We start from the raw sequence: 26,206 nt of genomic DNA, 5'->3' as shown, positions 1-26,206 counted from the left end.
GTAAAGAAAATGATGTGTGAAGAAAACATTAAGACCAATCATTTTTATTTAGTCTTAAATTATTTTATGCCCAAATTTACCGATACACAATCACATTGACCAGTTGTGGGTTATTGACTAAGGCTAGACGTGATATCAGTTTTTGGGGATAGCGTTCACATTCATATTGTAGATTGAGCAACATTTCCTTCACCAGACACTGGGGGCAGGAGTACGTCAATTTGGGTGTACCGGAAATACAGTTATTCAAATAGGAAGATCTGAAAAAAATCTGACTTTCTAGCCATAGACGGGTTTGTGTTGTGTGGGATTAAATTTGCTAATTCAAAACATGGAGAGATAGTGTTTGTTTTGTCAGGTAAGTATTTAAAACATATATATATATATTTATATATCTTGGTATTCTTGGTATGTATTTTTTTCCAGCTAGTTTGCACAGCGTTATGATTATGGGAAGATCTCAATCATTTACTCTTCGCGTCCTCTCCCCTTCTCAAAAACCCATTGGATGAGAAAGCCGGAGGTCCCGCCCTTCTGACCCTCTCCCCCAATGGGTTTTTGAAAATGAGGCAAAGAAAGGAACGCGTAAAATTGAGATCCTCCCCATATTGTGTTAGCAGGTATCTAGCTGGCTAATATCTAGCTAGCAAGACGGCTAAGGTTAAGCTAGCTGCATTTATGGCTTGACATTAAAATGTAACGTTCGAGTGAAATATAAAGGTATTTATTTTATATATGTAAATACGTTTGCTTGGACCATTCCATGGAAAATGTGACCGCTGTGTCTTCAAGCTGAATCTTTGCTAAATCTGTAACGTTAACGTTACCTAAGCTAAATCATGTTAGCCTGCTAACTAACGGATGTTAACTGAAATTAGCTGTGGTTGTGATGCATTTATGACTAGTTTTTCAACATGATTACGGCTTCCTCTAGTTAAATTCAACGCTTGTCTCACGATATCAAACAATCAACATGTGCTCAATCAATATGTATCCAGTTAACATGAGTCGGCAGGCTAGCTAGTCAACAAACATAGCCAGCTAGCTAGTCAACAAACATAGCTGTCACCTGAGTGTTGAAATGCCCATACGCAATAATGTAAGACTGACAGACGGTGTAATGTTATTGGTTTGCCAGCCGCAATGTGTGATATTTGTTTTTTTAACTACCCAGTAAATATCCATAGAAATATCATGCTAGGTTTTTAGTTAGCTAGTCTGACATTTTTTTTAAACTACCTAAATGTCATAATATGGCTAGGGCCCTCTAAGATTTGTAGAATATTTCCCCAAATTATTATGTTTTTGTTTTTCCAGGTTTCTCTTTTTCCAAGCCTTTTCAGATTTTTATGCTCAAATCACACTTAATATTGTAGTCCACAACAACGCCAGGAGACCACTTTTGAGGTCTGGGGAAAAATAGAAGAAATGTGGGTTTTGGGGTGTCGTTACCCTTTAATGCAAGTGTGCACCAGCAATAGTTCCTTGCTTGGTTGGCTATGTTTCTGTAGCGTTCATGTGATTGCATTGATGCAAGTAATCATGATATCATTATGTGAGGAAGGTATAGGGTATTTTGTAGTTAACATTTTAATTTAGAGGGTTTTTGAGAGTCTTTCTATTTCTACCAGAAGAGATTACACAAAGTGTAGACATACGCGAGCACCGCACACACAGACGGGGCATTCCTGTGCCGTTTCCAAAAGTTGCAGGCAAATATGAATAACGGATGCATTTTGTGCATGTCTTATGATTAACTTGTGCAAATTATTGCATTTTGTAATGTATTGCATTTTCTAATGTTTCATACATTTAGTACATTCCTACTAAGTTCAGTAAAATTGTTTTTACTGTTGAATTCTGTTTTAATGGCTGGATGCCGTCTGCAACGCAGATTTTACAAGGCCCTAGTCATATCCCATGTACCAGTCTACCCTCACCCTGGCATTATGTGTGTTGTTGATTGAGGGCGCAAGGGGCTTTTTTGTCTCACACTTTTCCCTTCTTATTCCAGTTTCACGGACTTGGTCCTTACGACGAAAGTGCAGACCCAGAGAGAGGCACCACCATCTGACATCCTAGGTCTGGAAGATTATGACCCAGTACCAACCACAGTCCAACCGTTCCAACTTCTTCACCGTGAAAGCCGAGGCCTCCTCAACACCACCTCTCGCCACCAGCATGGCCAATAGCAGCACCGCCGCTCCAGGGAAGGTGATGGGCACACCTGGCCCTGCCGGCAGAATCAGCCCAGAAGGAAGTCAGGTGAGTCCTCATATCCATCTCCTCATCACCAACCTGGGGCATGCTGTAAAAATTTTGTGACGGAAAATGAAAATGTATCTTTTTTATTGGACAGGAAGTCCCTCCCTGTTTCAGTTTGGATTCTTCCATTTGGTAGCTAATAAACACGACCATGGTATACTCCAGCTGGGTGATGTTTTTCAGTAGAATTGTTCAAAGAATTCACTAAAGCTGTAAGGTACAGTTACTATTTGGCTTTGCACATATTGACACCAATCCTTTAGTTTCACATGCTGATTGGTTCTGTAAAAACATGCCTTCTATGTTCATCTCCCTAGCCAGATGCCAAGTTTCAGGGTGTACAATGAGCATATGTAGCCACTCTGCTTGACCGCTTCAAGTGCACCATTGACTATGACTAACAACCTGTTTGCCCTCCACTCAGGTGTTGAGTAAAAAGAAGCTGCAGGACCTAGTAAGAGAGATTGACCCCAATGAGCAGCTCGATGAGGATGTGGAGGAGGTATGTTTACTACAGTAGCTCAGAAGTGTCTTTCACTGAAGATGGCGTCCCAAAACCACAAGGCAAAGACTAGTGCATGCAATGTTTTGAAGCCTCGCCACTTGTGACCCAAGGTCCCCCATCTGTCTTCCTCTCAGATGCTGCTGCAGATTGCAGATGACTTTATTGACAGTGTGGTGACGGCTGCCTGTCAGCTGGCCCGCCATCGCAAGTCCAACACCTTAGAAGTGAAGGACGTCCAGCTACACCTGGGTGAGTACTAGCTGATGGTTGGAGCAGTAGCCGCTGCAGTCAGGGCTCTACGCGGAACTTTTTTACAAGGAGCACGTGTGCGCCTCAGTTGAGAAATGTTGGCGCACACAAATAAATTTAGGATCCTTCATTTTTCTAGGCGTACTGGTGCTTCTAAATAACAATTGCAGGTTGCACAGAAAAATATTTTGGTGTATATGCGAGTAAAATGGTCTCACTGTAGAGCCCTGGCAACTAATTGTGGCATAAGCAGTGTTTGTCTCCATTACTGGAATGATTAATTTACTATGGCAAAAAGGAGCCATGGGTGTAGCAGTTTTGAGTTTTAAAGATATGCATATAAAAGATGGATGAAGTTAATGGACCATTTCCTGTTGAGTGTATTTTCTTTTTGATTTTTATTCTCACTCCCTGTGTTGTCTGCCACTCAACAGAGCGCCAATGGAACATGTGGATTCCTGGCTATGGTTCAGATGAGATTCGGCCGTATAAGAAGGCTTGTACCACAGAGGCCCACAAACAGGTTTGTTTGTAACACTTTCATCTTGATCACACCCAGGGTTGAAATTTATACTAATGAATTGTGCTAAACGTTCAATAATATAAATGTACAGTGCTGTGAAAGTATTTTCCCCCTTTCTGAATTTCTCTATTTTTGTACTGAATGTATCTTCAACCAACACCTAATATTAGATAAAGGGAACCTTTATTAGATCAAGGGAATGACTACAACCAAATATCATCGAAAAAGTTTACTCACGTTTGCCAAAAAGCACCTGGAAGCACCTGAATGATCATCAAGACTCTTAGAAGAATGTTCTATGGACAGATGAGTCAAAAGTATGACTTTTTGGACGACACAGGTCTCATTATGCCTGGTGAAAACCAAACACTGCATTCCACAGTTAGATCCGTATACCAATGGTCAAGCATGGTGGTGGATGATAGTGTGATAGTTTTAGGATGCTTTGCTGCCTCAGGACCTGGACAACTTGCCTTAATAGAAGGAACCATGAATTCTGCTCTGTATCAGATAATTCTACAGGAGAATGTCAGGCCATCTGTCTGTGAGCTGAAGCTGAAGTCATGCAGCAAGATAATGATCCAAAACACACAATCAAGTCTACATGAAAATGGCTAAAAAACAGCACATTTGAAGTTTTGGAATGGCCTAGTCAAGGTCCAGACCTAATCCCAATTGAGATGTTGTGGCAGGACTTGAAATGAGCAATTCATGTTGCTGAGTTAAAGCAGTTCTGCATGGAAGAGTGTGCCAGACATCTTTACAAATGAAGCATTTGTGTTTAATGAGTCCGCCAGATCAGACCAGGAATGTTCTCTTGATAAGTGCGTGAATTTGACCATTTTCCTGTCCTGTTAAGTATTCAAAATGTAATGTGTACTTTAGGGTGTCAGGGAAAAGGTATTGAGTAAAAAGTTATTTATTTTCTTTAGGAATGTAGTGAAGTAAAAGTTGTCACATTTAAATAGTAAATTACAGATAACTCAAAAAACTACTTAAGTAGTACTTTTACTTACTTACTTCCAGTGGTGTAAAGTACTTATGTAATTGTTGTTATTGGTTCACTCAGGTTCCCTTTGTCTAATATTAGGTTTTGGTTGAAGATATAACATTCAGTATCAAAAATATGCAAAAGGAGAGAAAATTATAAAGGGGACAAATACTTTTTCACAGCACTGAATATGTATTAAATAAATATTATTTTTGGTGTATTGTTTAGAAAGTATTGAAAATAATTTCAATAATTGAATGTGGTTGTCTTACTACCTTAGTTGAATGCACTGACTGTAAGGCGCTCTGGATAAGAATGTCTACGAAAAAATGACCTAAGTGCAATAGTGATTGAGCATGTTTTTCATTTGTCTCATCCAGAGAATGGCATTGATCCGCAAAACAACCAAAAAGTAGCAAGACCTGGAACCAGCCTCGCACAAACACTCTGTGCTTTTTGTCTTTTCTCTGTGTATTTCTAATAATGGGGGACATTGTTTCACCCACGTCTCCATCTCCCCCAGGTTGTGTGTGTGATTTGTCAGCTCCACTATCACACAAGTATTTTGATATCTTGTCCTTTTTAATGCTTTTCACCATAAACTGGCCAAAATCACACACTCTCTCATTCAGTGTAAATGTACACTCAGGTATGAAGTGTTGTTTTTGGACAGTGTTTTGTTTTTTGGAATTATCTGTTCAACTTTACATTTTTGTTAAGGGGGTAACCATCAAACACACACACCTTCAATATGGTGGTGGCTACCATACTCTTTCTCACTTTTTTTATTTTATTTTGTCTGGCATGCGTTTGCTGTTGTGCGTTTAGTTTTTGTCATATAAACCCCCTTCATCTAACATCAGAAATGGACACCTTTTGCAGTTAGTTAGTTTTCAGGGTACTTTCATGGCACTATGTTTTTGTGTGCTGTAGGGATCTGATGTCATCTTCATAGTTCATTAGAAAATGACCCAGGACATTGTTTTTCATAAGATGTCAACAATTAACTGATTATTATTCAAAAATCATAAGTATGTGAAGTATTGCTTGTATCGCCAGACTGCCGTGAGATGGGGTTGGGTAATGGTCCTTATTTGGGGATGTGTAGGGAAGCAGTAACATTTGGTTTTACTTCATATGGCCGTGTTTTAGTTAAACCTGTTCCTTTTTATTCCATAAATAAAACAAGATTCATATTTCACTTGGCATTTGATTTGTGTGTTTTATTTCAGTGTTAAGTCATGTTCTTTCTCATTTGTTGGAACCTTGAGTATTTTGGAGTTCACTTTCTACATAAATGGATTACATCAGTATATCACTATTCAGGGTAAAGAGATTTGACTAGATTTCCTTAACTGTAATACCACTGTGATAATGTTTCTCGATTCTGGATGACAAACTAACGACCTCCTTCAGAAAAGTCCCTGAACACACACTTGCAAGTCTTTTACATGTGTTATGTCTATTTCCATGTTCTGAAATATTGTCACAATAGGTAATGCCCATCTTGTAAAACTTATTCTCATCCGGTGAAGAGCCTCAAGTCAAGATTACTTTATGATCTTTTATCTAATATGGCAGGCAGTTTTTGAAGAGAGGCATTGTGACATGGCATACATGACAATACAGCAACTCAGGAACAGCACCTTCTGTTGTTGGATATATTGATCTTGGGATTTTGTAGCTGTGCTAAGGTTGCACGTGGAGCCAAGCACTTCACCCCGTCCCAGCCCTCTTGTAGCTGCACCTCCCCACTCAGCAAGCCCTGGTACACCCGGCGGGTCAGCAGCTCGAAAGCCTCCGTCACACACTGACCAGTCTTAGCCGATGCCTCAATGTAGGGCATCCCCAGCTGGCCTGCCAGTTTCTCAGCCTCGTTATGGCCCACCACCCGCTCTCCCTGGGCCACCCGGTCATTCTTGTGGCCCACAAGTACAAACAGCACCGTGTGGGGCTGCACATGTTCACACACCTCTGCGTGCCACTCCTGCACATGCTCAAAGGAGGCACGGTTAGTCAGGTCAAACACCAGCAGGCCCCCCACTGAGTTACGGAAGTAGGACCGAGTCACTGACCTGAGAGAAAAGAAAAACATATCAAAAAGTGAAAGGAATTGTGTAAAAAAATTTTTTTTTAAATGGAATCAATTTATGGATGTGAATCAATGATCAGCATATAAATAGTTGTGATAATTACTATGAACTCATACACATTGGTAAATGTTAACCTAAATTAGGCTAATGTTGACCAAAATTAGGCTAATGTTGACTATGTATGTAGGAACTCTATCTATTGCATCTGCAAAAGAGGATGTGGTATTCATTGAAGGGAGGTTTCACCAGAATAGGTATCCTCTTTGAACGACCCCTAGTTGTGTTTCAGTAGATGTCAGATGCATTGTGTCTGGATATCTTACAATTGAAGACAATACTAAAGTGCCTATAGGAACATCCAATAGTCAAAGGTATATGAAATACAAATGGTATAGAGAGAAATAGTCCTATGATTCCTATAATAACTACAACCTAAAACGTATTTACTGGGAATATTGAAGACTCATGTTAAAAGGAACCACCAGCTTTCATATGTTCTCATGTTCTGAACAAGGAACTTAAACGTTAGCTTTTTTACATAGCATATTATGCACTTTTACTTTCTTCTCCAACACTGTGTTTTTCATTATTTATTTGAGATGAAATAGATTTGATTAATGTATAATATTAAGTTAAAATAAATAAAATAAAAATTTATTCAGTATTATTGCAATTGTCATTTATTACAAATATATATACAGTTGAAGTCGGAAGTTTACATACACCTTAGCCAACTACATTTAAACTTTCTCACAATTCCTAACATTTAATCCTAGTAAAACCTCCCTGTTGTAGGTCAGTGAGGATCACCCCTTTATTTTAAGAATGTGTAAGAATAGTAGAGAGAATTATTTATTTAAGTTTTTATTTCTTTCATCACATTCCCAGTGGTCCTTCTGTAGCTCAGTTGGTAGAGCATGGCGCTTGTAACGCCAGGGTAGTGGGTTCAATCCCCGGGACCACCCATACGTAGAATGTATGCACACATGACTGTAAGTCGCTTTGGATAAAATCGTCTGCTAAATGGCATATATTATTATATATTATACGTTTACATGCACTCAATTAGTATTTGGTAGCATTGCCTTTAAATTACTTCTTAAGGATGACGCAGAATACAGTTCCCATGCAGGAACATCACTCAGCGGAATTTCAGAGCGCCACCTACAGTTTTTGATAAAACTCAAGCCTTCATTAAACTTTCATTAAAATACACATTCAAGGTAGTTAATTAAAGCTACACTCGTTGTGAATCTATCCACCAAGTCAGATTTGTAAAATGCTTTTCGACGAAAGCATGAGAAGCTATTATCTGATAGCATGTACCCCCAAAACACTGCAACGTCACCTAACACGACAGATTTTGCGGTAGCCGGCGCTACCCAAAACGCATAAATAAAATATAAAACATTCATTACCTTTGACGAGATTCTTTCTTGGCACTCCTAGATGTCCCATAAACATTTATTTTGGTCTTTTTTTCGATTAAATCGGTCCATATATAGCCTAGATATCGATCTATGAAGACTGTAATCAAGGAAAACACTGAGTTTGATAACGCAACATCATAAAAAATAAAAAAAATTGACGATAAACTTTCACAAAACACTTCGAAATACTTTTGTAATGCAACTTTAGGTATTAGTAAACGTTAATAATCTATCAAAATGATCACGGGGCGATGTATATTCTATAGCTCCACGTCTTGAAATCATGTCCGGATATTTCTCAACCAAAACATCCTGTCGGAGACCGGAAGAAATCGGCTTCCTTGTTTCGGTTTGACCAAGAAACAAATCAGAGACAAATGACAAGACTGTTGACATCGTGTGGAAGCTGTAGGTATTGCAACCTCGGCCCAATTTAATGTGGGTCACTTTTAACAAATGGTTGAAGTGGCGCATGGATATATTTTCCCATTTTCAGTGATCAGATTTTCCTGCACTTTTCGATGAAACGCACGTTCTGTTATAGTCACAGCCGTGATTTAACCCGTTTAAAGAAACGTCTGAGTGTTTTCTATCCATACATACTAATCATATGCATATACTATATTCCTGGCATGAGTAGCAGGGCGCTGAAATGTTGCGCGATTTTTAACAAAAAGCGGCGAAAATTCGCATCCTCCCTAAGAGGTTTTAACTTGGGTCAAATCTTTTGGGTAGCCTTCCACAAGCTTCCCACATAAAGTTGGGTGAATTTTGGCCCAATCCTCCTGACAGAGCTGGTGTAACTGAGTCAGGTTTGTGGGCCTCCTGGCTTGCACAAGCTTTTTCAGTTCTGCCCACAAATTTTCTATGGGATTGAGGTCAGGACTTTGTGATGGCCAATCCAATACATTGACTTTGTTGTCCTTAATCCATTTTGCCACAACTTTGGAAGTATGCTTGGGGTCATTGTCCATTTGGAAGACCCATTTGTGACCAAGCTTTAACTTCCTGATTGATGTCTTGAGATGTTGCTTCAATATATCCACATAATTTTCCATCCTCATAATGCCATCTATTTTGTGAAGTGCACCAGTCTCTCCTGCAGCAAAGCACCCCCACAACATGATGCCTGCCACCCCCGTGCTTCACGGTTGAGGTGGTGTTCTTCGGCTTGCAAGCATCCCCCTTTTTCCTCCAAACATAACGATGGTCATTATGGCCAAACAGTCCTACTTTTGTTTCATCAGACCAGAGGACATTTCTCCAAAAAGTACAATCTTTGTCCCCATGTGCAGTTGCAAACCGTAGTCTGGCTTTTTTATGGAGGTTTTGGAGCTGTGGCTTCTTCCTTTCAGGTTATGTCAATACAGGACTCGTTTTACTCTGGATATAGATACTTTTGTACCTATTTCCTCCAGCATCAAGGTCCTTTGCTGTTGTTCTGTGATTGATTTGCACTTTTCGCACCAAAGTACGTTCATCTCTAGCTCCTTCCTGAGCGGTATGACGGCTGCGTGGTCCCATGGTGTTTATACTTGCGTACTATTGTCTGTACAGATGAACGTGGTACCTTCAGGCGTTTGGAAATTGCTCCCAAGGATGAACCAGACTTGTCGAAGTCCAAAAAATAAATCCTGACGTTTCGGCTGATTTCTTTTGATTTTCCCATGATGTCAACCAAATAGGCACTGTGTTTGAAGGTAGGCCTTGAAATACATCCACAGGTACACCTCCAATTCACTCAAATTATGTCAATTAGAAGCTTCTAAAGCCATGACATAATTTTCTGGAATTTTCCTAAGCTGTTTAAAGGCACAGTCAACTTAGTGTATGTAAACTTCTGACCCACTGGAATGGTGATACAGTGAATTATAATTGAAATAATCTGTCTGTAAACAATTGTTGGAAAAATTGACATAGAGATTGACATAATATATATTTTCTTTTGAACTTTTATTTAACTAGGCAAGTCAGTTAAAAAATTATATTATTTACATTAACGACTTGCGCCAATTGTGTGCCGCCCTATGGGACTCCCAATCACGGCCAGTTGTGAAACGGCCTGGATTCAAACCAGGGTGTCTGTAGTGACAACTCTAGCACTGAGATGTAGTGCCTTAGACCGTTGCGCAACTCAGGAACCCAAATTTACCCTATTTATACAAAAGTATGTGGACACCCCTTCAAATCTGTGGATTCGGCTAGGTGTATAAAATCAAGCACACAGCCATGCAATCTCCATTGACAAACATTGGCTGTGAAAAAGGCATTACTGAAGAGCTCAATGACATTCAACGTGACAACGTCATAGGATGCCACCTTTCCAACAAGTCAGTTAGTAAAACTTCTGCCCCAGTCAACTGTAAGTGCTGTTATTACGACCTGGAAACGTCTTGGAGCAACAACGGCTCGGCCGCGAAGTGGTAGGCCACACAAGCTCACAGAATGGGACCCCCAAGTGTTGAAGTGCGTAGCGCATAAAAAACTGTTGCCCTTGGATGCAACACTCACTACTGAGTTCCAAACTACCTCTGGAAGCAACATCAGCACAATAACTTTCGTCAGGAGCTTCATAGGTTTCCATGGCCGAGCAGCCACACACGAGCCTAAGATCACCATGAGCCTAAGATCACCATGAGCAATGCCAAGCCTCAGCTGGAGTGGTGTAAAGCTTGCCGCCATTGGACTCTGGAACAGTGGAAATGCGTTCTCTGGAGAGAAGAATCATGCTTCACCATCTGGATGTCCGACTGACATTTCTGGGTTTGGCAGATGCCAGGAAAAAGCTACCTGCCCCTATGCATAGTGCCAACTGTAAAGTTTGGTGGAGAAGGAATAATGGTCTGGGCTGTTTTTCATGGTTCGGGCTAGGCTCCTTAGTTCCAGGGAAGGGAAATCTTAACACTACAGCATACAATGACATTCTGCTTCCAACTTTTTGGCAACAGTTTGGGGAAGGCCCTTTCCTGTTTCAGCACGACAATGCCCCCATGCACAAAGCAAAGTCCATACAGAAATGTTTTTTCGAGATTGGTGTGGAAGAACTTGACAGAAAAACTTGACAGAGCCCTGACCTCAACTCCATCGAACACTTTTGGGATGAATTGGAATGCCGACTGCGAGCCATGCCTAATCACCCAACATTAGTGCCTGACCTCACTAATAATGCACTAGTGGTTGAATGGAAGCAAGTCCCCGCAGCAATATTCCAACATCTAGTGGAAAGCCTTCCCAGAAAAGAGGAGGCTATTATAGCAGCAAAGGGGGGACCAACTCCATATTAATGCACAAGATTTTGGAATGAGATGTTCCACGAGCAGGTGTCCACATACTTTTGGTAAATCGAGTGTAAATAATATATAATAATACATATGCCATTTAGCAGACTCAAATTACAGTCACGCGTGCGTACATCTTCCATATGGGTTGCCCCGGAAATCGAACCCACAACGCTGGAGGTGCAAGAGCCACACTCCACCAACTGAGCCATACAGGACCACAATGACATGCATGAGAAATATGTGCTGCTCTGATTTGGACTAACTGCAACTTGCCTATGTCTTTCTTTGCTGTACCTGACCACACAATTGGACAGTAAGACCAGGTGCAACTAAACTAGAGCCTGAGTCTGGTTGACTGAGATATCAAGAAAGAAGAGCAATGCCTTATGGACAGACCTCATCCCATTTTAGTAACCATTGAGTTTATATGTTTTGACCACGATAACTTGCTATCTAGGGTGACAGCCAGCGGTTTAGTCTCTTCAACTTGCTCAATAGCCGCATTAGTCAACAATAGATCAAGATGAGGTTTAGGGTTGAGCGAATGTTTTCTCACAAAAATTATGCTTTTAGCTTTTGAGATATTCGTCCAGAAACATACAACATCTCTTTTCCATAAAATAAAGATTTGAATTTTCAAACTAGTTTTCATTGGGAAGACAGATAAAGCATTTTGCTAACACTTTATTTGAAACCCGGCTCCATAACACGGTCATAACCATATCATATGTCAAAACAGCTGACATTACTTGTCATAACATGGTTGTATATTAAGTTATTTTATGGCTGGTTATAAAACCTACATAAGAGTGTCAAAACCGCTCTGGATAAGAGCGTCTGCTAAATGACTTAAATGTAATGTAATGTAAAACCCACATTTATTCAAATGTTTTTTCCTTGCGTTTGAAAGTTTGTTTCTTAAATCCTTTGTTGTTATTGTAATGAATTCTTTACAGTCATGTTTTTGTCCCATCATATTTTAAATAACAAGTAATGATGAAGTCAATCGCTCTTCCACTTTGAGCCATGAGAGATTGATATGCATGTCATTAATGTTAGCTCTCCGTGTACTTTAAGGGCCAGCCGTGCTGCCCTGTTCTGAGCCAACTGCAATTTTCCCAAGTCCCTCTTTGTGGCTCCTGACCACACTACTGAACAGTAGTCTAGGTGCGACAAAACCAGGGCCTGTAGGACCTGCCTTGTTGATAGTGTTGTTAAGAAGGCAGAGCAGTGCTTTATTATGGACAGACTTCTCCCCATTTTAGCTACTGTTGTATCAATATGTTTTGACAATGACAGATTACAATCCAGGGTTACTCAAAGCAGTTTAGTCACCTCTAATTTACTCAATTTCCACATTATTCATTAGGAGGTGTAGTTGAGGTTTAGGGTTTAGTGAATGATTTGTCCCAAATACAATACTTTTAGTTTAGGAAATATTTAGGATAACTTATTCCTTGATACCCATTCCCGAAACTAACTTCGGCACTTTGTTAAGTGTTTGCAGTCATTTCAGTCGCTGTAGTAGCTGACGTGTATAGTGTTGAGTCATCCCCATACATAGACACACTGGCCTTAGTCAAAGCCAGTGTCATGACGTTAGTAAAGATTGAAAAAAGTAAGGGGCCTAAACAGCTGCCCAGGGGAATTCCTGATTCTACCTGGATTATGTTTGAAAGGTTTCCATTAAAGAACACCCTCTGTGTTCTGTTAGACAAGTAATTCTTTATCCACATTATAGCATGGGGTGTAAAGTCATAACACATACATTTTTCCAGCAGTAGACTATGATCGATAATGTCAAAAGTTGCACTGAAGTCTAACAAGACAGCCCCCACAATAATTGTATCATCAATTTATCTCAGCCAATCATCAGTCATTTGTGTAAGTGCTGTGCTTGTTGAGTGTCCTTCCCTATATGCATGCTGAAAGTCTGTTGTCAATTTGTTTACTGTGGAATAGCATTATATCTGGTCGAACACAAGGGTTGGTAACAGGCTGATTGCTCGGCTATTTGAGCCAGTAAAGGGGACTTTACTATTCTCGGGTAGCGGAATGACTTTAGCTTCCCTCCAGGCCTGAGGGCATACACTTTCTAGTAGGCTTAAATTTAAGATGTGGCAAATAGGAGTGGCAACATTGTCCACTATTATCCTCAGTAATTTACCTTCCAGATTGTCAGACCCCAGTGGCTTGTTCTTGTTGATAGACAACAATAATTTTTTTCACCTCTTCCACACTGACTTTACGGAATTCAAAAGTACTAATTCTTCTCTTTCATAATTTGGTCAGATATACTTGGATGAGTAGTGTCAGCGTTTGTTGCTGACATATCATCCCTAAGTTTGCTTATCTTGCCAATGAAAAAGTCATTAAAGTAGTTGGCAAAATCAGTGGGTTTTGTAATAAATGAGCCATCTGATTCAATGAATAATGTTTAAGTTGGCTTTAAAAAAAAAGAATCCCAAAAATGTCATTTAAGATGCTTCAAAGCTTTTTTTACTATAATTTTTTATATAATTTATCTTTGTTTCATAGTATAGTTTCATTTGGTTTTTATTTAGCTTAGTCACATGATTTATTAATTTGCAGTATGTTTGCCAATCAGTTGGGCTGCCAGATATATTTGCCATACCTTTTGCCTCATCCCTCTCAACCATAAAATTTCTTAATTCCTCATCAATCCACAGGGATTTAACTGTTTGTACAGTCATTTCCTTAATGGGTGCATGCTTATTAGTAACCGGAATAAGCAATTTCATAAATGTGTCAAGTGTGGCCTCTGGTTGCTCCTCAATACAAACCACAGACCAGCAAATATTCTTTACATCATCAACATATGAATCATTACAAAAACTTATTGTATGACCTCTTATACACTATATTAGGCCCAGACTTTGGAACTTTTGGTTTTCCTAGATATGGCTATTATATTATGATCACTACATCCTATGGATTTGGATACTGATTTGATTTCTGCAGCATTAGTAAAGATGTGATAAATACAAGTTGATGATTTCATCCCTGTGCTGTTTGTAAATACCCTGGTAGGTTGACTGACAACCTGAAGCAGGTTGCAGGCAGTGGTTACAGTTTGATGTTTTTTCTTCAGTGGGTAGCTGTTGAGAGCCAGTCAATATTTAAATCTTAAATATTTAAACCCATAAAATATACTTTTCTGTTGATATCACATACATTATCAAGCATTTCACACATATTAGTGTTAGCACTTGGTGGTCTACATTTACATTTAAGTCTATTGCAGCTTGCAGCATCTATTGCAGCTTCTGTCATGTTTTGTCTTATATTGTCTTGTCATTTTGCTTTCCCTTCTGTTCGTTTTCCCCCTGCTGGTCTTATTAGGTTCATTCCCTTTTTTCTCTCTCCCTCCCTCTCTCTCTTCTCTCTATCGTTCCGTTCCTGCTCCCAGCTGTTCCTATTCCCCTACTCAATCATCTAGTCTTTTCACACCTGTTCCTTATCTTGCCCTCTGATTAGAGTCCCTATTTCTCCCCTTGTTTTCCGTTTCTGTCCTGTCGGATCCTTGTATATTGTTCGCCGTGCTGTGTCTTTGTCTCGCCCTGTCGTGTCTTGTTTCCCTCAGATGCTGCGTGTGAGCAGGTGTCTGAGTCTGCTACGGTCGGTGCCTTCCCGAGGCAACCTACAGTTAATGGTCGAGTCTCCAGTCTGTCCTCGTCACTACGAGTGGAATTAAGTTTTTTATGTTTTGTTTTCTGCTCTGATTGTCCAGGAGTATTGCCTATTTCCTTTACTGGAATAAAGACTCTGTTTTCGCCAAGTCGCTTTTGGGTCCTCATTCACCTGCATAACAGAAGGATCCGACCAAGAATGGACCCAGCGACTACAGATTCTCGTAACACTGCCGTCGAGATCCAAGGAGCCATGCTCGGCAGACACGAGCAGGAATTGTCTGCTGCTCGTCATGCCGTTGAGAACCTGGCCGCTCAGGTTTCCAACCTCTCTGGACAGTTCCAGAGTCTTCGTCTCGTGCCACCTGCTACTTCCTGGTCTGCCGAGCCTCCGGAACCTAGGGTTAATAACCCACCTTGTTACTCCGGGCAGCCCATGGAGTGCCGCTCCTTTCTCACCCAGTGTGATATTGTGTTCTCTCTCCAACCCAACACATACTCTAGAGAGAGAGCTCGGGTTGCTTACGTCATATCACTCCTTACTGGCCGGGCTCGAGAGTGGGGCACAGCTATCTGGGAGGCAAGGGTTGATTGTTCGAACAATTACCAGAACTTTAAAGAGGAGATGATTCGGGTTTTTGATCGTTCAGTTTTTGGTAGGGAGGCTTCTAGGGCCCTGGCTTCCCTATGTCAAGGTGATCGATCCATAACGGATTACTCTATAGAGTTTCGCACTCTTGCTGCCTCTAGTGACTGGAACGAGCCGGCGCTGCTCGCTCGTTTTCTGGAGGGACTCCACGCAGAGGTTAAAGATGAGATTCTCTCCCGGGAGGTTCCTTCCAGTGTGGACTCTTTGATTGCACTCGCCATCCGCATAGAACGACGGGTAGATCTTCGTCACCAAGCTCGTGGAAGAGAGCTCGCGTTAACGGTGTTTCCCCTCTCCGCATCGCAACCATCTCCCTCCTCTGGCTCAGAGACTGAGCCCATGCAGCTGGGAGGTATTCGCATCTCGACTAAGGAGAGGGAACGGAGGATCACCAACCGCCTGTGCCTCTATTGCGGACTTGCTGGACATTTTGTCAATTCATGTCCAGTAAAAGCCAGAGCTCATCAGTAAGCGGAGGGCTACTGGTGAGCGCTACTACTCAAGTCTCTCCATCAAGATCCTGTACTACTATGTCGGTCCATCTACGCTGGACCGGTTCGGGTGCTACATGCAGTGCCTTGATAGACTCTGGGGCTGAGGGTTGTTTTATGGACGAAGCATGGGCTCGGAAACATGACATTCCTCTCAGACAGTTAGGGAAGCCTACGCCCATGTTCGCCTTAGATGGTAGTCATCTCCCCAGTATCAGATATGAGACACTACCTTTAACCCTCACAGTATCTGGTAACCACAGTGAGACTATTTCCTTTTTGATTTTTCGTTCACCTTTTACACCTGTTGTTTTGGGTCATCCCTGGCTAGTATGTCATAATCCTTCTATTAATTGGTCTAGTAATTCTATCCTATCCTGGAACGTTTCTTGTCATGTGAAGTGTTTAATGTCTGCTATCCCTCCCGTTTCTTCTGTCCCCACTTCTCAGGAGGAACCTGGCGATTTGACAGGAGTGCCGGAGGAATATCATGATCTGCGCACGGTCTTCAGTCGGTCCAGAGCCAACTCCCTTCCTCCTCACCGGTCGTATGATTGTAGTATTGATCTCCTTCCGGGGACCACTCCTCCTCGGGGTAGACTATACTCTCTGTCGGCTCCCGAACGTAAGGCTCTCGAGGATTATTTGTCTGTGTCTCTTGACGCCGGCACCGTAGTGCCTTCTTCCTCCCCTGCCGGGGCGGGTTTTTTTTTTGTTAAGAAGAAAGACGGTACTCTGCGCCCCTGCGTGGATTATCGAGGGCTGAATGACATAACGGTTAAGAATCGTTATCCGCTTCCCCTTATGTCATCAGCCTTCGAGATTCTGCAGGGAGCCAGGTTCTTTACTAAGTTGGACCTTCGTAACGCTTACCATCTCGTGCGCATCAGAGAGGGGGACGAGTGGAAAACGGCGTTTAACACTCCGTTAGGGCATTTTGAGTACCGGGTTCTGCCGTTTGGTCTCGCTAATGCGCCAGCTGTTTTTCAGGCATTAGTTAATGATGTTCTGAGAGACATGCTGAACATCTTTGTTTTTGTCTACCTTGACGATATCCTGATTTTTTCACCGTCACTCGAGATTCATGTTCAGCACGTTCGACGTGTACTCCAGCGCCTTTTAAAGAATTGTCTCTACGTGAAGGCTGAGAAGTGCTCTTTTCATGTCTCCTCCGTCACTTTTCTCGGTTCTGTTATTTCCGCTGAAGGCATTCAGATGGATCCCGCTAAGGTCCAGGCTGTCAGTGATTGGCCCGTTCCAAGGTCACGTGTCGAGGTGCAGCGCTTTCTAGGTTTCGCTAATTTCTATCGGCGTTTCATTCGTAATTTCGGTCAAGTTGCTGCCCCTCTCACAGCTCTTACTTCTGTCAAGACGTGTTTTAAGTGGTCCGGTTCCGCCCAGGGAGCTTTTGATCTTCTCAAGAAACGTTTTACGTCCGCTCCTATCCTCGTTACTCCTGACGTCACTAAACAATTCATTGTCGAGGTTGACGCTTCAGAGGTAGGCGTGGGAGCCATTCTATCCCAGCGCTTCCAGTCTGACGATAAGGTTCATCCTTGCGCTTATTTTTCTCATCGCCTGTCGCCATCGGAACGCAACTATGATGTGGGTAACCGCGAACTGCTCGCCATCCGCTTAGCCCTAGGCGAATGGCGACAGTGGTTGGAGGGGGCGACCGTTCCTTTTGTCGTTTGGACAGACCATAAGAACCTTGAGTACATCCGTTCTGCCAAACGACTTAATGCACGTCAAGCTCGTTGGGCGTTGTTTTTGGCTCGTTTCGAGTTTGTGATTTCTTACCGTCCGGGTAGTAAGAACACCAAGCCTGATGCCTTATCCCGTCTCTTTAGTTCTTCTGTGGCTTCTACTGATCCCGAGGGGATTCTTCCTTATGGGCGTGTTGTCGGGTTGACAGTCTGGGGAATTGAAAGACAGGTTAAGCAAGCACTCACGCACACTGCATCGCCGCGCGCTTGTCCTAGTAACCTTCTTTTCGTTCCTGTTTCTACTCGTCTGGCTGTTCTTCAGTGGGCTCACTCTGCCAAGTTAGCTGGTCATCCCGGCGTTCGAGGTACTCTTGCTTCTATTCGCCAGCGCTTTTGGTGGCCTACTCAGGAGCGTGACACGCGCCGTTTCGTGGCTGCTTGTTCGGACTGCGCGCAGACTAAGTCAGGTAACTCTCCTCCTGCCGGTCGTCTCAGACCGCTTCCCATTCCTTCTCGACCATGGTCTCACATCGCCTTAGACTTCATTACCGGTCTGCCTTTGTCTGCGGGGAAGACTGTGATTCTTACGGTTGTCGATAGGTTCTCTAAGGCGGCACATTTCATTCCCCTCGCTAAGCTTCCTTCCGCTAAGGAGACGGCACAAATCATCATCGAGAATGTGTTCAGAATTCATGGCCTCCCGTTAGACGCCGTTTCAGACAGAGGTCCGCAATTCACATCACAGTTTTGGAGGGAGTTCTGTCGTTTGATTGGTGCGTCCGTCAGTCTCTCTTCCGGGTTTCATCCCCAGTCTAACGGTCAAGCCTAAAGGGCCAATCAGACGATTGGTCGCATACTACGCAGCCTTTCTTTTAGAAACCCTGCGTCTTGGGCAGAACAGCTCCCCTGGGCAGAATACGCTCACAACTCGCTTCCTTCGTCTGCTACCGGGTTATCTCCGTTTCAGAGTAGTCTGGGTTACCAGCCTCCTCTGTTCTCATCCCAGCTTGCCGAGTCCAGCGTTCCCTCCGCTCAAGCGTTTGTCCAACGTTGTGAGCGCACCTGGAGGAGGGTGAGGTCTGCACTTTGCCGTTACAGGGCACAGACTGTGAGAGCCGCCAATAAACGTAGGATTAAGAGTCCTAGGTATTGTTGCGGCCAGAGAGTGTGGCTTTCCACTCGTAACCTTCCCCTTACGACAGCTTCTCGTAAGTTGACTCCGCGGTTCATTGGTCCGTTCCGTGTCTCCCAGGTCGTCAATCCTGTCGCTGTGCGACTGCTTCTTCCGCGACATCTTCGTCGCGTCCATCCTGTCTTCCATGTCTCCTGTGTCAAGCCCTTTCTTCGCACCCCGTTCGTCTTCCCCCCGTCCTTGTCGAGAGCGCACCTATTTACAAGGTACGTAGGATCATGGACATGCGTTCTCGGGGACGGGGTCACCAATACTTAGTGGATTGGGAGGGTTACGGTCCTGAGGAGAGGAGTTGGGTTCCATCTCGGGACGTGCTGGACCGTTCGCTGATTGATGATTTCCTCCGTTGCCGCCAGGATTCCTCCTCGAGTGCGCCAGGAGGCGCTCGGTGAGTGGGGGGGTACTGTCATGTTTTGTCTTATATTGTCTTGTCATTTTGCTTTCCCTTCTGTTCGTTTTCCCCCTGCTGGTCTTATTAGGTTCGTTCCCTTTTTTCTCTCTCCCTCCCTCTCTCTCTTCTCTCTATCGTTCCGTTCCTGCTCCCAGCTGTTCCTATTCCCCTACTCAATCATCTAGTCTTTTCACACCTGTTCCTTATCTTGCCCTCTGATTAGAGTCCCTATTTCTCCCCTTGTTTTCCGTTTCTGTCCTGTCGGATCCTTGTATATTGTTCGCGGTGCTGTGTCTTTGTCTCGCCCTGTCGTGTCTTGTTTCCCTCAGATGCAACGTGTGAGCAGGTGTCTGAGTCTGCTACGGTCGGTGCCTTCCCGAGGCAACCTACAGTTAATGGTCGAGTCTCCAGTCTGTCCTCGTCACTACGAGTGGAATTAAGTTTTTTATGTTTTGTTTTCTGCTCTGATTGTCCAGGAGTATTGCCTATTTCCTTTACTGGAATAAAGACTCTGTTTTCGCCAAGTCGCTTTTGGGTCCTCATTCACCTGCATAACAGCTTCCCACAAGAATGGGCTTTAGGTGAGGCAGATGAACCTGTGAGCCATATTACTTCAACAGTATTTAACAAGAGATCTTCTCTCAGCTTTACAGGAATGTGGTGCTTTATATAGACCGCAACACCTCCCCCGTTGGCATTTATTTCTGTTCGGTAAATGTTATAACCATGTATTGCTACCACTGTATCATCAAAGGCATTATCGAAGTGAGTTTCAGAGATGCAATATGAACATCATCTGTTTACAAGCAAGTTATTGACTTCATGGACCTTGTTTCTCAGGCTGCAAGTTAATATGGGCTATTTTAGCACTTTTCTGGGTTGCGTGATGGTTTTTAATGCTTTACTGGGAGGCTTATCAGAAGTAGACTTGCTCATGTTACTTATATTGGAGCTGATAGTGCAGGGTGAGCTGCACAAAGTGGTCTTCCTACTAGGGCAGTGTAACTCTGGTTCATAGGCTCATGATTACTGCATACAATAGCTGTAGGATCAACAGAGGTATTCAGGGCAATTAGGGGGACATACATTAAGATACTTACATTGTGTCTGCCAACGCCCCTCGGATAATGTACATCTGATGCAGCATAATGACGATTCATTGTCACAATGATAGGGATTAACTGAGCTGGTCTTGGGTCATTGATAAGTCATTGTTTCAACTTAGCCTTGAAATGCACGGACAGAGTCCAGGAGCCAAGATGATTTAGATGGACTCCATCATTCCTGTAGAATATTTTCTGTTTCCAGAAGGTGTCATAGTTATCTATAAAAGTGACTCCAGCAGAGCTACAATAATCTTTCAGCCAGATGTATAATGCCAGTAGCCTGCTGAATCTCCCACACCCAACGATGGTACTGGACCTGAAATGGACCTGAAATGATTGGCCGTTTTTTGGAGCCTTTTAAGGCTAAAATAAGTTCCTTAAAATCCATGTTCAGATGTTCTTAGCTAGCCCTCCTGATGTAGTTTGACCCCACATAGACTATTACAGTGTCAGCTCCTGGCATCTGTGGTAAAACAGCCGATAGAAGCTTTGTGATGTCCTGTACTCGTGCTCCTAGGTAGCACTGTCGTAGCATTTTTTTTTGTATTTTACTCGCATAAAACGTTTGGATGGAAACTTGGTTATACATTAGATTGGAAAGTATTCAGAATATTTTCAGACCCCTTGACTTCTCCCCAATTGTCTTACGTCACAGCCTTATTCTAAAACTGATTAAATTGTTTTTCCTCATCAATCTACACACAATACCCCATAATGACAAGGCAAAAACAGGTTTTTAGAAATGTTTGCAAATGTAAAAATATCACATTTACATAAGTACTCAGGCCCTTTATGAAGTACTTTGTTGAAGCACCTTTTTCATCGATTACAGCCTCAAGTCCTGTTGAGTACAACCTTGGCACACCTGTATTTGGAAGTTTCTCCCATTCTTCTCTGCAGATCCTCTCAAGTTAGGTCAGGTTGGATGGGGAGCATCGCTGCCCAGCTATTTTCAGGTCTCCAGAGATGTTAGATCGGGTTCAAGTCGGGCTTGGCTACCCAAGGACATTCAGAGACTTGTCCCGAAGCCACTCTTGCGTTGTCTTGGCTGTGTCGTTGTCCTATTGGAAGGTGAACCTTCAACCCAGTCTGAGGTCCTGATCACTCTGGAGCAGGTTTTCATCTCCCTGTATTTTGCTCCGTTCATCTTTCCCTCCATCCTGACTAGTCTCCCAGTCCCTGCCGCTGAGTGGCTTCCGTCTGGCCACTCTACCATGAAGGCCTGATTGATGGAGTGCTGCAGAGATGGTTGTCCTTCTGGAAGGTTCTCCCATCTCCACAGAGGAACTCTATCAGAGTGACCATCCTGACCAAGGCTCTTCTCCCCCGATTTACTCAGTTTGGCCTGTGGTCAAATGATCAATGGAAACAGGATGCCCCTGAGCTCAATTTTGAGTCTCATAGCAAGGGTCTGAATACTTATTCAAATAAGATCATTCAAAAAAAATGTTTTCACATTGTCATTATGGGGTATTGTGTGCAGATTGATGAAGAGAAACTTGTATTTAGTCCATTTTAGAATAAGGCTGTAATGTAACAAAATGTGTAAAAAGTCAAGGGGTCTGAATACTTTCCGAATGCACTGTAGTACCTGTTTGTTACCTATTACCTGACTATGGGTGTATGTGTTCACATAAACATGTATGGAGCCAGCTCATGGATACTTGCAATATGATGTGATGAAGTCCAGAATGACAGACAGGCTTGATACTGATGTATCTGAATGGAGAGAGACCTGACACAGCATGAACATTTTACTAGACAACTTTTACTTGTCTTTTTTTATTATTGAATTGAATGGTATCAGTCAATATGGGGAGGGAGAAACCCAGTGTACCAAGACCAGGATCAGGTAACTCCTGGTGGGGCACCACGCAGGAAGGTATATTACCACTCTGACATGTTTGCCAAGGTAGCCCCATTATCACCTCAACATACACCTGCCTGTAGTTATTGAACTCAACTATGAGTGTCTGGAAACAGCTGCGGGCAAGGTTCTGATAGATGGGTGTGTCTTGGTAGTTGCAAGGACACACCCAATTAACACCCACATCAACCACACCCCCAAGCCAACTCACATTTGGCTTCTGTCATGGTCGCCAACATTTCTTGAGGAGCAAGCCAAAAGAACGAGGCAAAATCTACCACCATAACTAACGAGGCAAAAACTACCACCATATGATATGTAACATGGGCCAGGTTTTTTACAGAGGGACAGGTTTTTAATTATTCAAATGTCATGCCTTAAGGGGTCTACGGTTGTACACCCCCCCACCCCCCACAGAGAGGATTAAGCAGATTGTTTCTCTCACTCTCACTCTTGCAAATAAATTAACTCTTCAGCTCCCCTTTCATCACTGAATAATATCAACAGTGTTGGGGAAGCTTCTCTGAAAATGTAGTTTAGCAAACTACCAATTACTCCACATTGAAAGAAATTAAGCTTCACTAAAGCTTCACTAAATATAATTTATTTAACTATAGTTACTTTGAAAAAGTAATTCACTACATTCAAACTACTTTTTCATAAATGATCACATCCCTTGAGTCCCAGTCCCAAAATGAAGTTTTTCCAGCTGATGAAACTCATACTGTAAAGTAGATCCGTGTTATTTCCTGATTGTTGCTGGTTGAAAATACACAGGACCTTCTAATCATCAGGTTTGCATGAGCGGGGGTTTTGGCTTTCAATGGTGACATGACCATGCAGTAACAGAATGTGTAACTTGGCCTATTAAACACAAAAACTGTTTCAAGTGACAATTAGGCAGGTCTGATGACAAAAAAGAAAGACAATTCTACTTCATCCATATTTATTTTTGCCAAAAAGTATTGTGTGGTTAGCTACACTTCTAAAATGGCAACAACAAAAAAGTTAACTATTGAAAACGATACCAAGATTTTAATGTAGTTCAACTACCACCAAGCTACAGCAAAATGTAGTTAAATTACTAATTGAACTATATGTAGTTTACTACTCCCCAACACTGAATATCAACTCATGAGGCAGAGAGGGAGACAGATGATAAACCAGACTATAAGGAACGCTTGCACTATGGTCAAATGTGCAAGTATGTGACAGTTAAAAGAAACTCCTAACCATTGATTCACAGGGAATATTTTGTTTGGCTGTGGTGAGTCACAGTGTTCATTACATTCTGTAAGGAGGGCAGGTCTGATGCACCTTACTCCCATATAGGTTATATTGTATTTGTTTGATTTTCCTTTAGGTAGACTGATGAATACTCCTATTGTTGAAAATACCCAAATCAAAGAGCAGGTAGTTTATCAGGGTATTGCATTTGCATGAACATTGCAGTGGTGTGAAGATAAGGGGAATAGAGAGGGGAAGTTGCAGCTCTCTGAAGGGAAAGGGTGCATTCTGCTCCATATCAAGGCAAGCTCTGTATTTCCTGTTGTCAATATGGTTAGTTCTTACTAGTAAGAATTGTCCTTTTATGGGAACAATCCTATCCCCGAGCCTCTGTAAAATACCCAGTTTGTGCAGGTCATGGCATTAAAATCCAATCAAATTGTATTGGTCACATACACGTGATTAGCAGGTGTAGAGTAAGGCTTGTGCTTCTAGCTCCCACAGTGCAGTAATATCTAACAAATTACACAACATATACCCAATACACACAAATCAAAGTAGGAATTAATTTAGACTATATACATATATGGACGAGCGATGTCAGAGCAGAACGGACTAAGATACAGTAGAATAGTATAGAATACATTATATACATATGAGATGAGTAATGCCAGATATATAAACATTATTAAAGTGACTAGTGTTTCCTTCCTTAAAGTGGGCGAGTGATGGCTGTTTAACAGTCTGATGGCCTTGAGATAGAAGCTGTTTTTCAGTCTCTCAGTCCCAGCTTTAATGCACCAGTACTGACCTCATCTTCTGGATGATAGCAGTGTTAACAGGCAGTGGCTTGGGTGTATGGTAATCATGTATTTACATGATTTATGCCATGGAGTAGAAAGCAGGTCCCTCAAGTCAGAAAAGTAACTGGGTGGTGGATTAGTAAATGAATAGCTAACATTACAGAATGGAGTGATGTTGTAGGCTGAATGAATGTGTTGTTGTGGTAATACATCACATTACAGTTCTTTACCTGAACCTCTCCTGGCCTGCTGTGTCCCAGAACTGCAGTTTGACCCTAACGCCAGGCTCCACCTCCAGGAAGTGGACGTAGAAGTCCACCCCTACTGTCTGGTTGATGCAGTCCAGAAACATCTCCTCTGTGTAGCGCTTCAGCAGGGACGACTTGCCCACTGTCGAGTCCCCTAACATGATGATCCTGAACTGATACTGCCACAGAGTCAGGTCCATAGCAGCTGCTGAGGACTGTAGAGGGGGATAGGGCAGATGGAGGGAGATATGGGAGATATGGAGAGAGGGATTCCCCTCAGGAAGCCAGAGGCAGATAGGGTTTTTACAAGCTGGATCTAGTTCCTCGACGCTCCCTCTGAGGAGAAATAGTGTGAGGCACTTCTCACGGCTCCCACATAAAACAGTCTCTGTCCATAGTGTCAGCAGCCAGGAAACACCCTCACATTGTTGATCTCCTGTTGTCGAAAGTGTGTTTGGTTCAGTGTGTGTGCTTGCTCCTCAAATCCTCAGTGAAAGCACCTGTGGAAGAATGTCCATCCCATCGAGTTCTTAAGTTGTAATGCTGCCGTCCTCCTTCATGTAGATCTTGACTGATATTGCACAAGCATGTGCATGTGTGTATGAGTGTTTGGTAGGGGTGGGGACTTCCAAAGTTTGCCTGTGCAAACTTGATAAAGGGAGAGGTGCAAGAGTGTGAGAGGGAGGGCTCTCCAATGGAAAGGGAGGGGTGTGCAGATGGAAAGAGAGAAAAGGGGAGTTGCGGCTCTCTGAAGGGAACGGGTGCATATTCTCCTCTGAATCATGCATTTCCTGTTGTCACTATTTGACACTATGTTTCACTAAATAAGAATATGACATGGGTTGCAAGCACTCATTTTATATCAAGTTATCAAGAAACTTACACTGAATTGTAGCCTCCCCCATAACCCACTATATGGGTACAGTTGAGCCTCTGAAAAAGGGAAGTGGACAACAATACAACCTAAACTCTCCGAGGACTCACACGGAGGGGCTACTTGGGATTTTAATAGCTCAGGATATGTAAACTGAGCTTTATTTCATAGGTTGTCAAATTAATCTCTCTCAAGTCAAGACAGGAACTTGCACGTTCAGCTGTAAGGATTGTCATTGGAAACAAGAGGGACTGGTGCACACTGAAAAGGGTGGTCTATTCAGGGTCACAGAATATCACTAGTCTTATATCAGTCTTATATTCTGTACAGCACTTTGAGATATCAGCTGATGTACGAAGGGCTATATAAATAAATTTGATTTGATATCAAAGCTGATCTCAAAGAATTCTAAAAGTTAAATAAATTCAAGGTTTTCTTTGTTATAAAAAAACATGTGAAGGATGATATTGAAATAGTGCAGAATGGAAGATGGATCAAATTCACACCGACTTTTTATTTTCATCTTCCATTCATTAGTGCATCACTGTTTTATTCAATAACACCTCGCTGGGTGTTTTTTTTTCTGAGGGAAATTGACAAGCACATACATCTCTTACTACATTTACATATTATCAAACTGTATTCACACTGTTGTTTCTTAGTGT

The 26,206-nt window shown here is 42.4% G+C and overlaps 2 protein-coding genes across 3 annotated transcripts; one reads left to right on the top strand and one right to left on the bottom strand.

Annotated features, from left to right (window-relative positions):
* The first annotated feature begins 207 nt into the window (after positions 1-207).
* Positions 208-5,739, top strand: taf12 (TAF12 RNA polymerase II, TATA box binding protein (TBP)-associated factor). 2 transcript variants are annotated; one of them, XM_046333695.1, is made up of 6 exons: positions 208-358; positions 2,015-2,265; positions 2,690-2,767; positions 2,905-3,019; positions 3,454-3,542; positions 4,914-5,739. In XM_046333695.1, the coding sequence occupies exons 2-6, from the start codon at positions 2,095-2,097 to the stop codon at positions 4,947-4,949; spliced, it is 489 nt and encodes a 162-aa protein (XP_046189651.1). In that variant the 5' UTR covers positions 208-358; positions 2,015-2,094; the 3' UTR covers positions 4,950-5,739. The 2 variants fall into 2 exon arrangements, with proteins under 2 accessions (XP_046189651.1, XP_046189652.1); XM_046333696.1 differs by lacking the exon at positions 208-358 and adding an exon at positions 563-720.
* rab42b (RAB42, member RAS oncogene family) lies at positions 5,728-25,895 on the bottom strand. The gene is made up of 2 exons (XM_046333693.1): positions 24,650-25,895; positions 5,728-6,608 (listed from the first exon to the last, which is right to left on the bottom strand). Exons 1-2 carry the CDS (start codon positions 24,865-24,867, stop codon positions 6,167-6,169), a joined length of 660 nt encoding a protein of 219 aa, XP_046189649.1. The 5' UTR covers positions 24,868-25,895; the 3' UTR covers positions 5,728-6,166.
* Between the last annotated feature and the right edge of the window lie 311 nt (positions 25,896-26,206).

Source organism: Oncorhynchus gorbuscha, unplaced genomic scaffold, assembly GCF_021184085.1.
Source record: "Oncorhynchus gorbuscha isolate QuinsamMale2020 ecotype Even-year unplaced genomic scaffold, OgorEven_v1.0 Un_scaffold_5:::fragment_6:::debris, whole genome shotgun sequence".
NCBI classification, from domain to species: domain Eukaryota; kingdom Metazoa; phylum Chordata; class Actinopteri; order Salmoniformes; family Salmonidae; genus Oncorhynchus; species Oncorhynchus gorbuscha.
The sequence above is the reverse complement of the archived record's forward strand: the minus strand, read 5'-3'. Positions and strand labels throughout refer to the sequence as shown.

Bases quoted from the DNA above. Each gene is read 5' to 3' on its own strand.
- taf12 (XM_046333695.1), top strand. From the start codon at position 2,095: ATGACCCAGTACCAACCACAGTCCAACCGTTCCAACTTCTTCACCGTG. The intron at 2,266-2,689 runs GTGAGTCCTCAT...CCCTCCACTCAG, and splicing joins TCAGCCCAGAAGGAAGTCAG to GTGTTGAGTAAAAAGAAGCT. The intron at 3,020-3,453 runs GTGAGTACTAGC...GCCACTCAACAG, and splicing joins GGACGTCCAGCTACACCTGG to AGCGCCAATGGAACATGTGG.
- rab42b (XM_046333693.1), bottom strand. From the start codon at position 24,867: ATGGACCTGACTCTGTGGCAGTATCAGTTCAGGATCATCATGTTAGGG. The intron at 6,609-24,649 runs GTAAAGAACTGT...CTTTTCTCTCAG, and splicing joins GCAGGCCAGGAGAGGTTCAG to GTCAGTGACTCGGTCCTACT.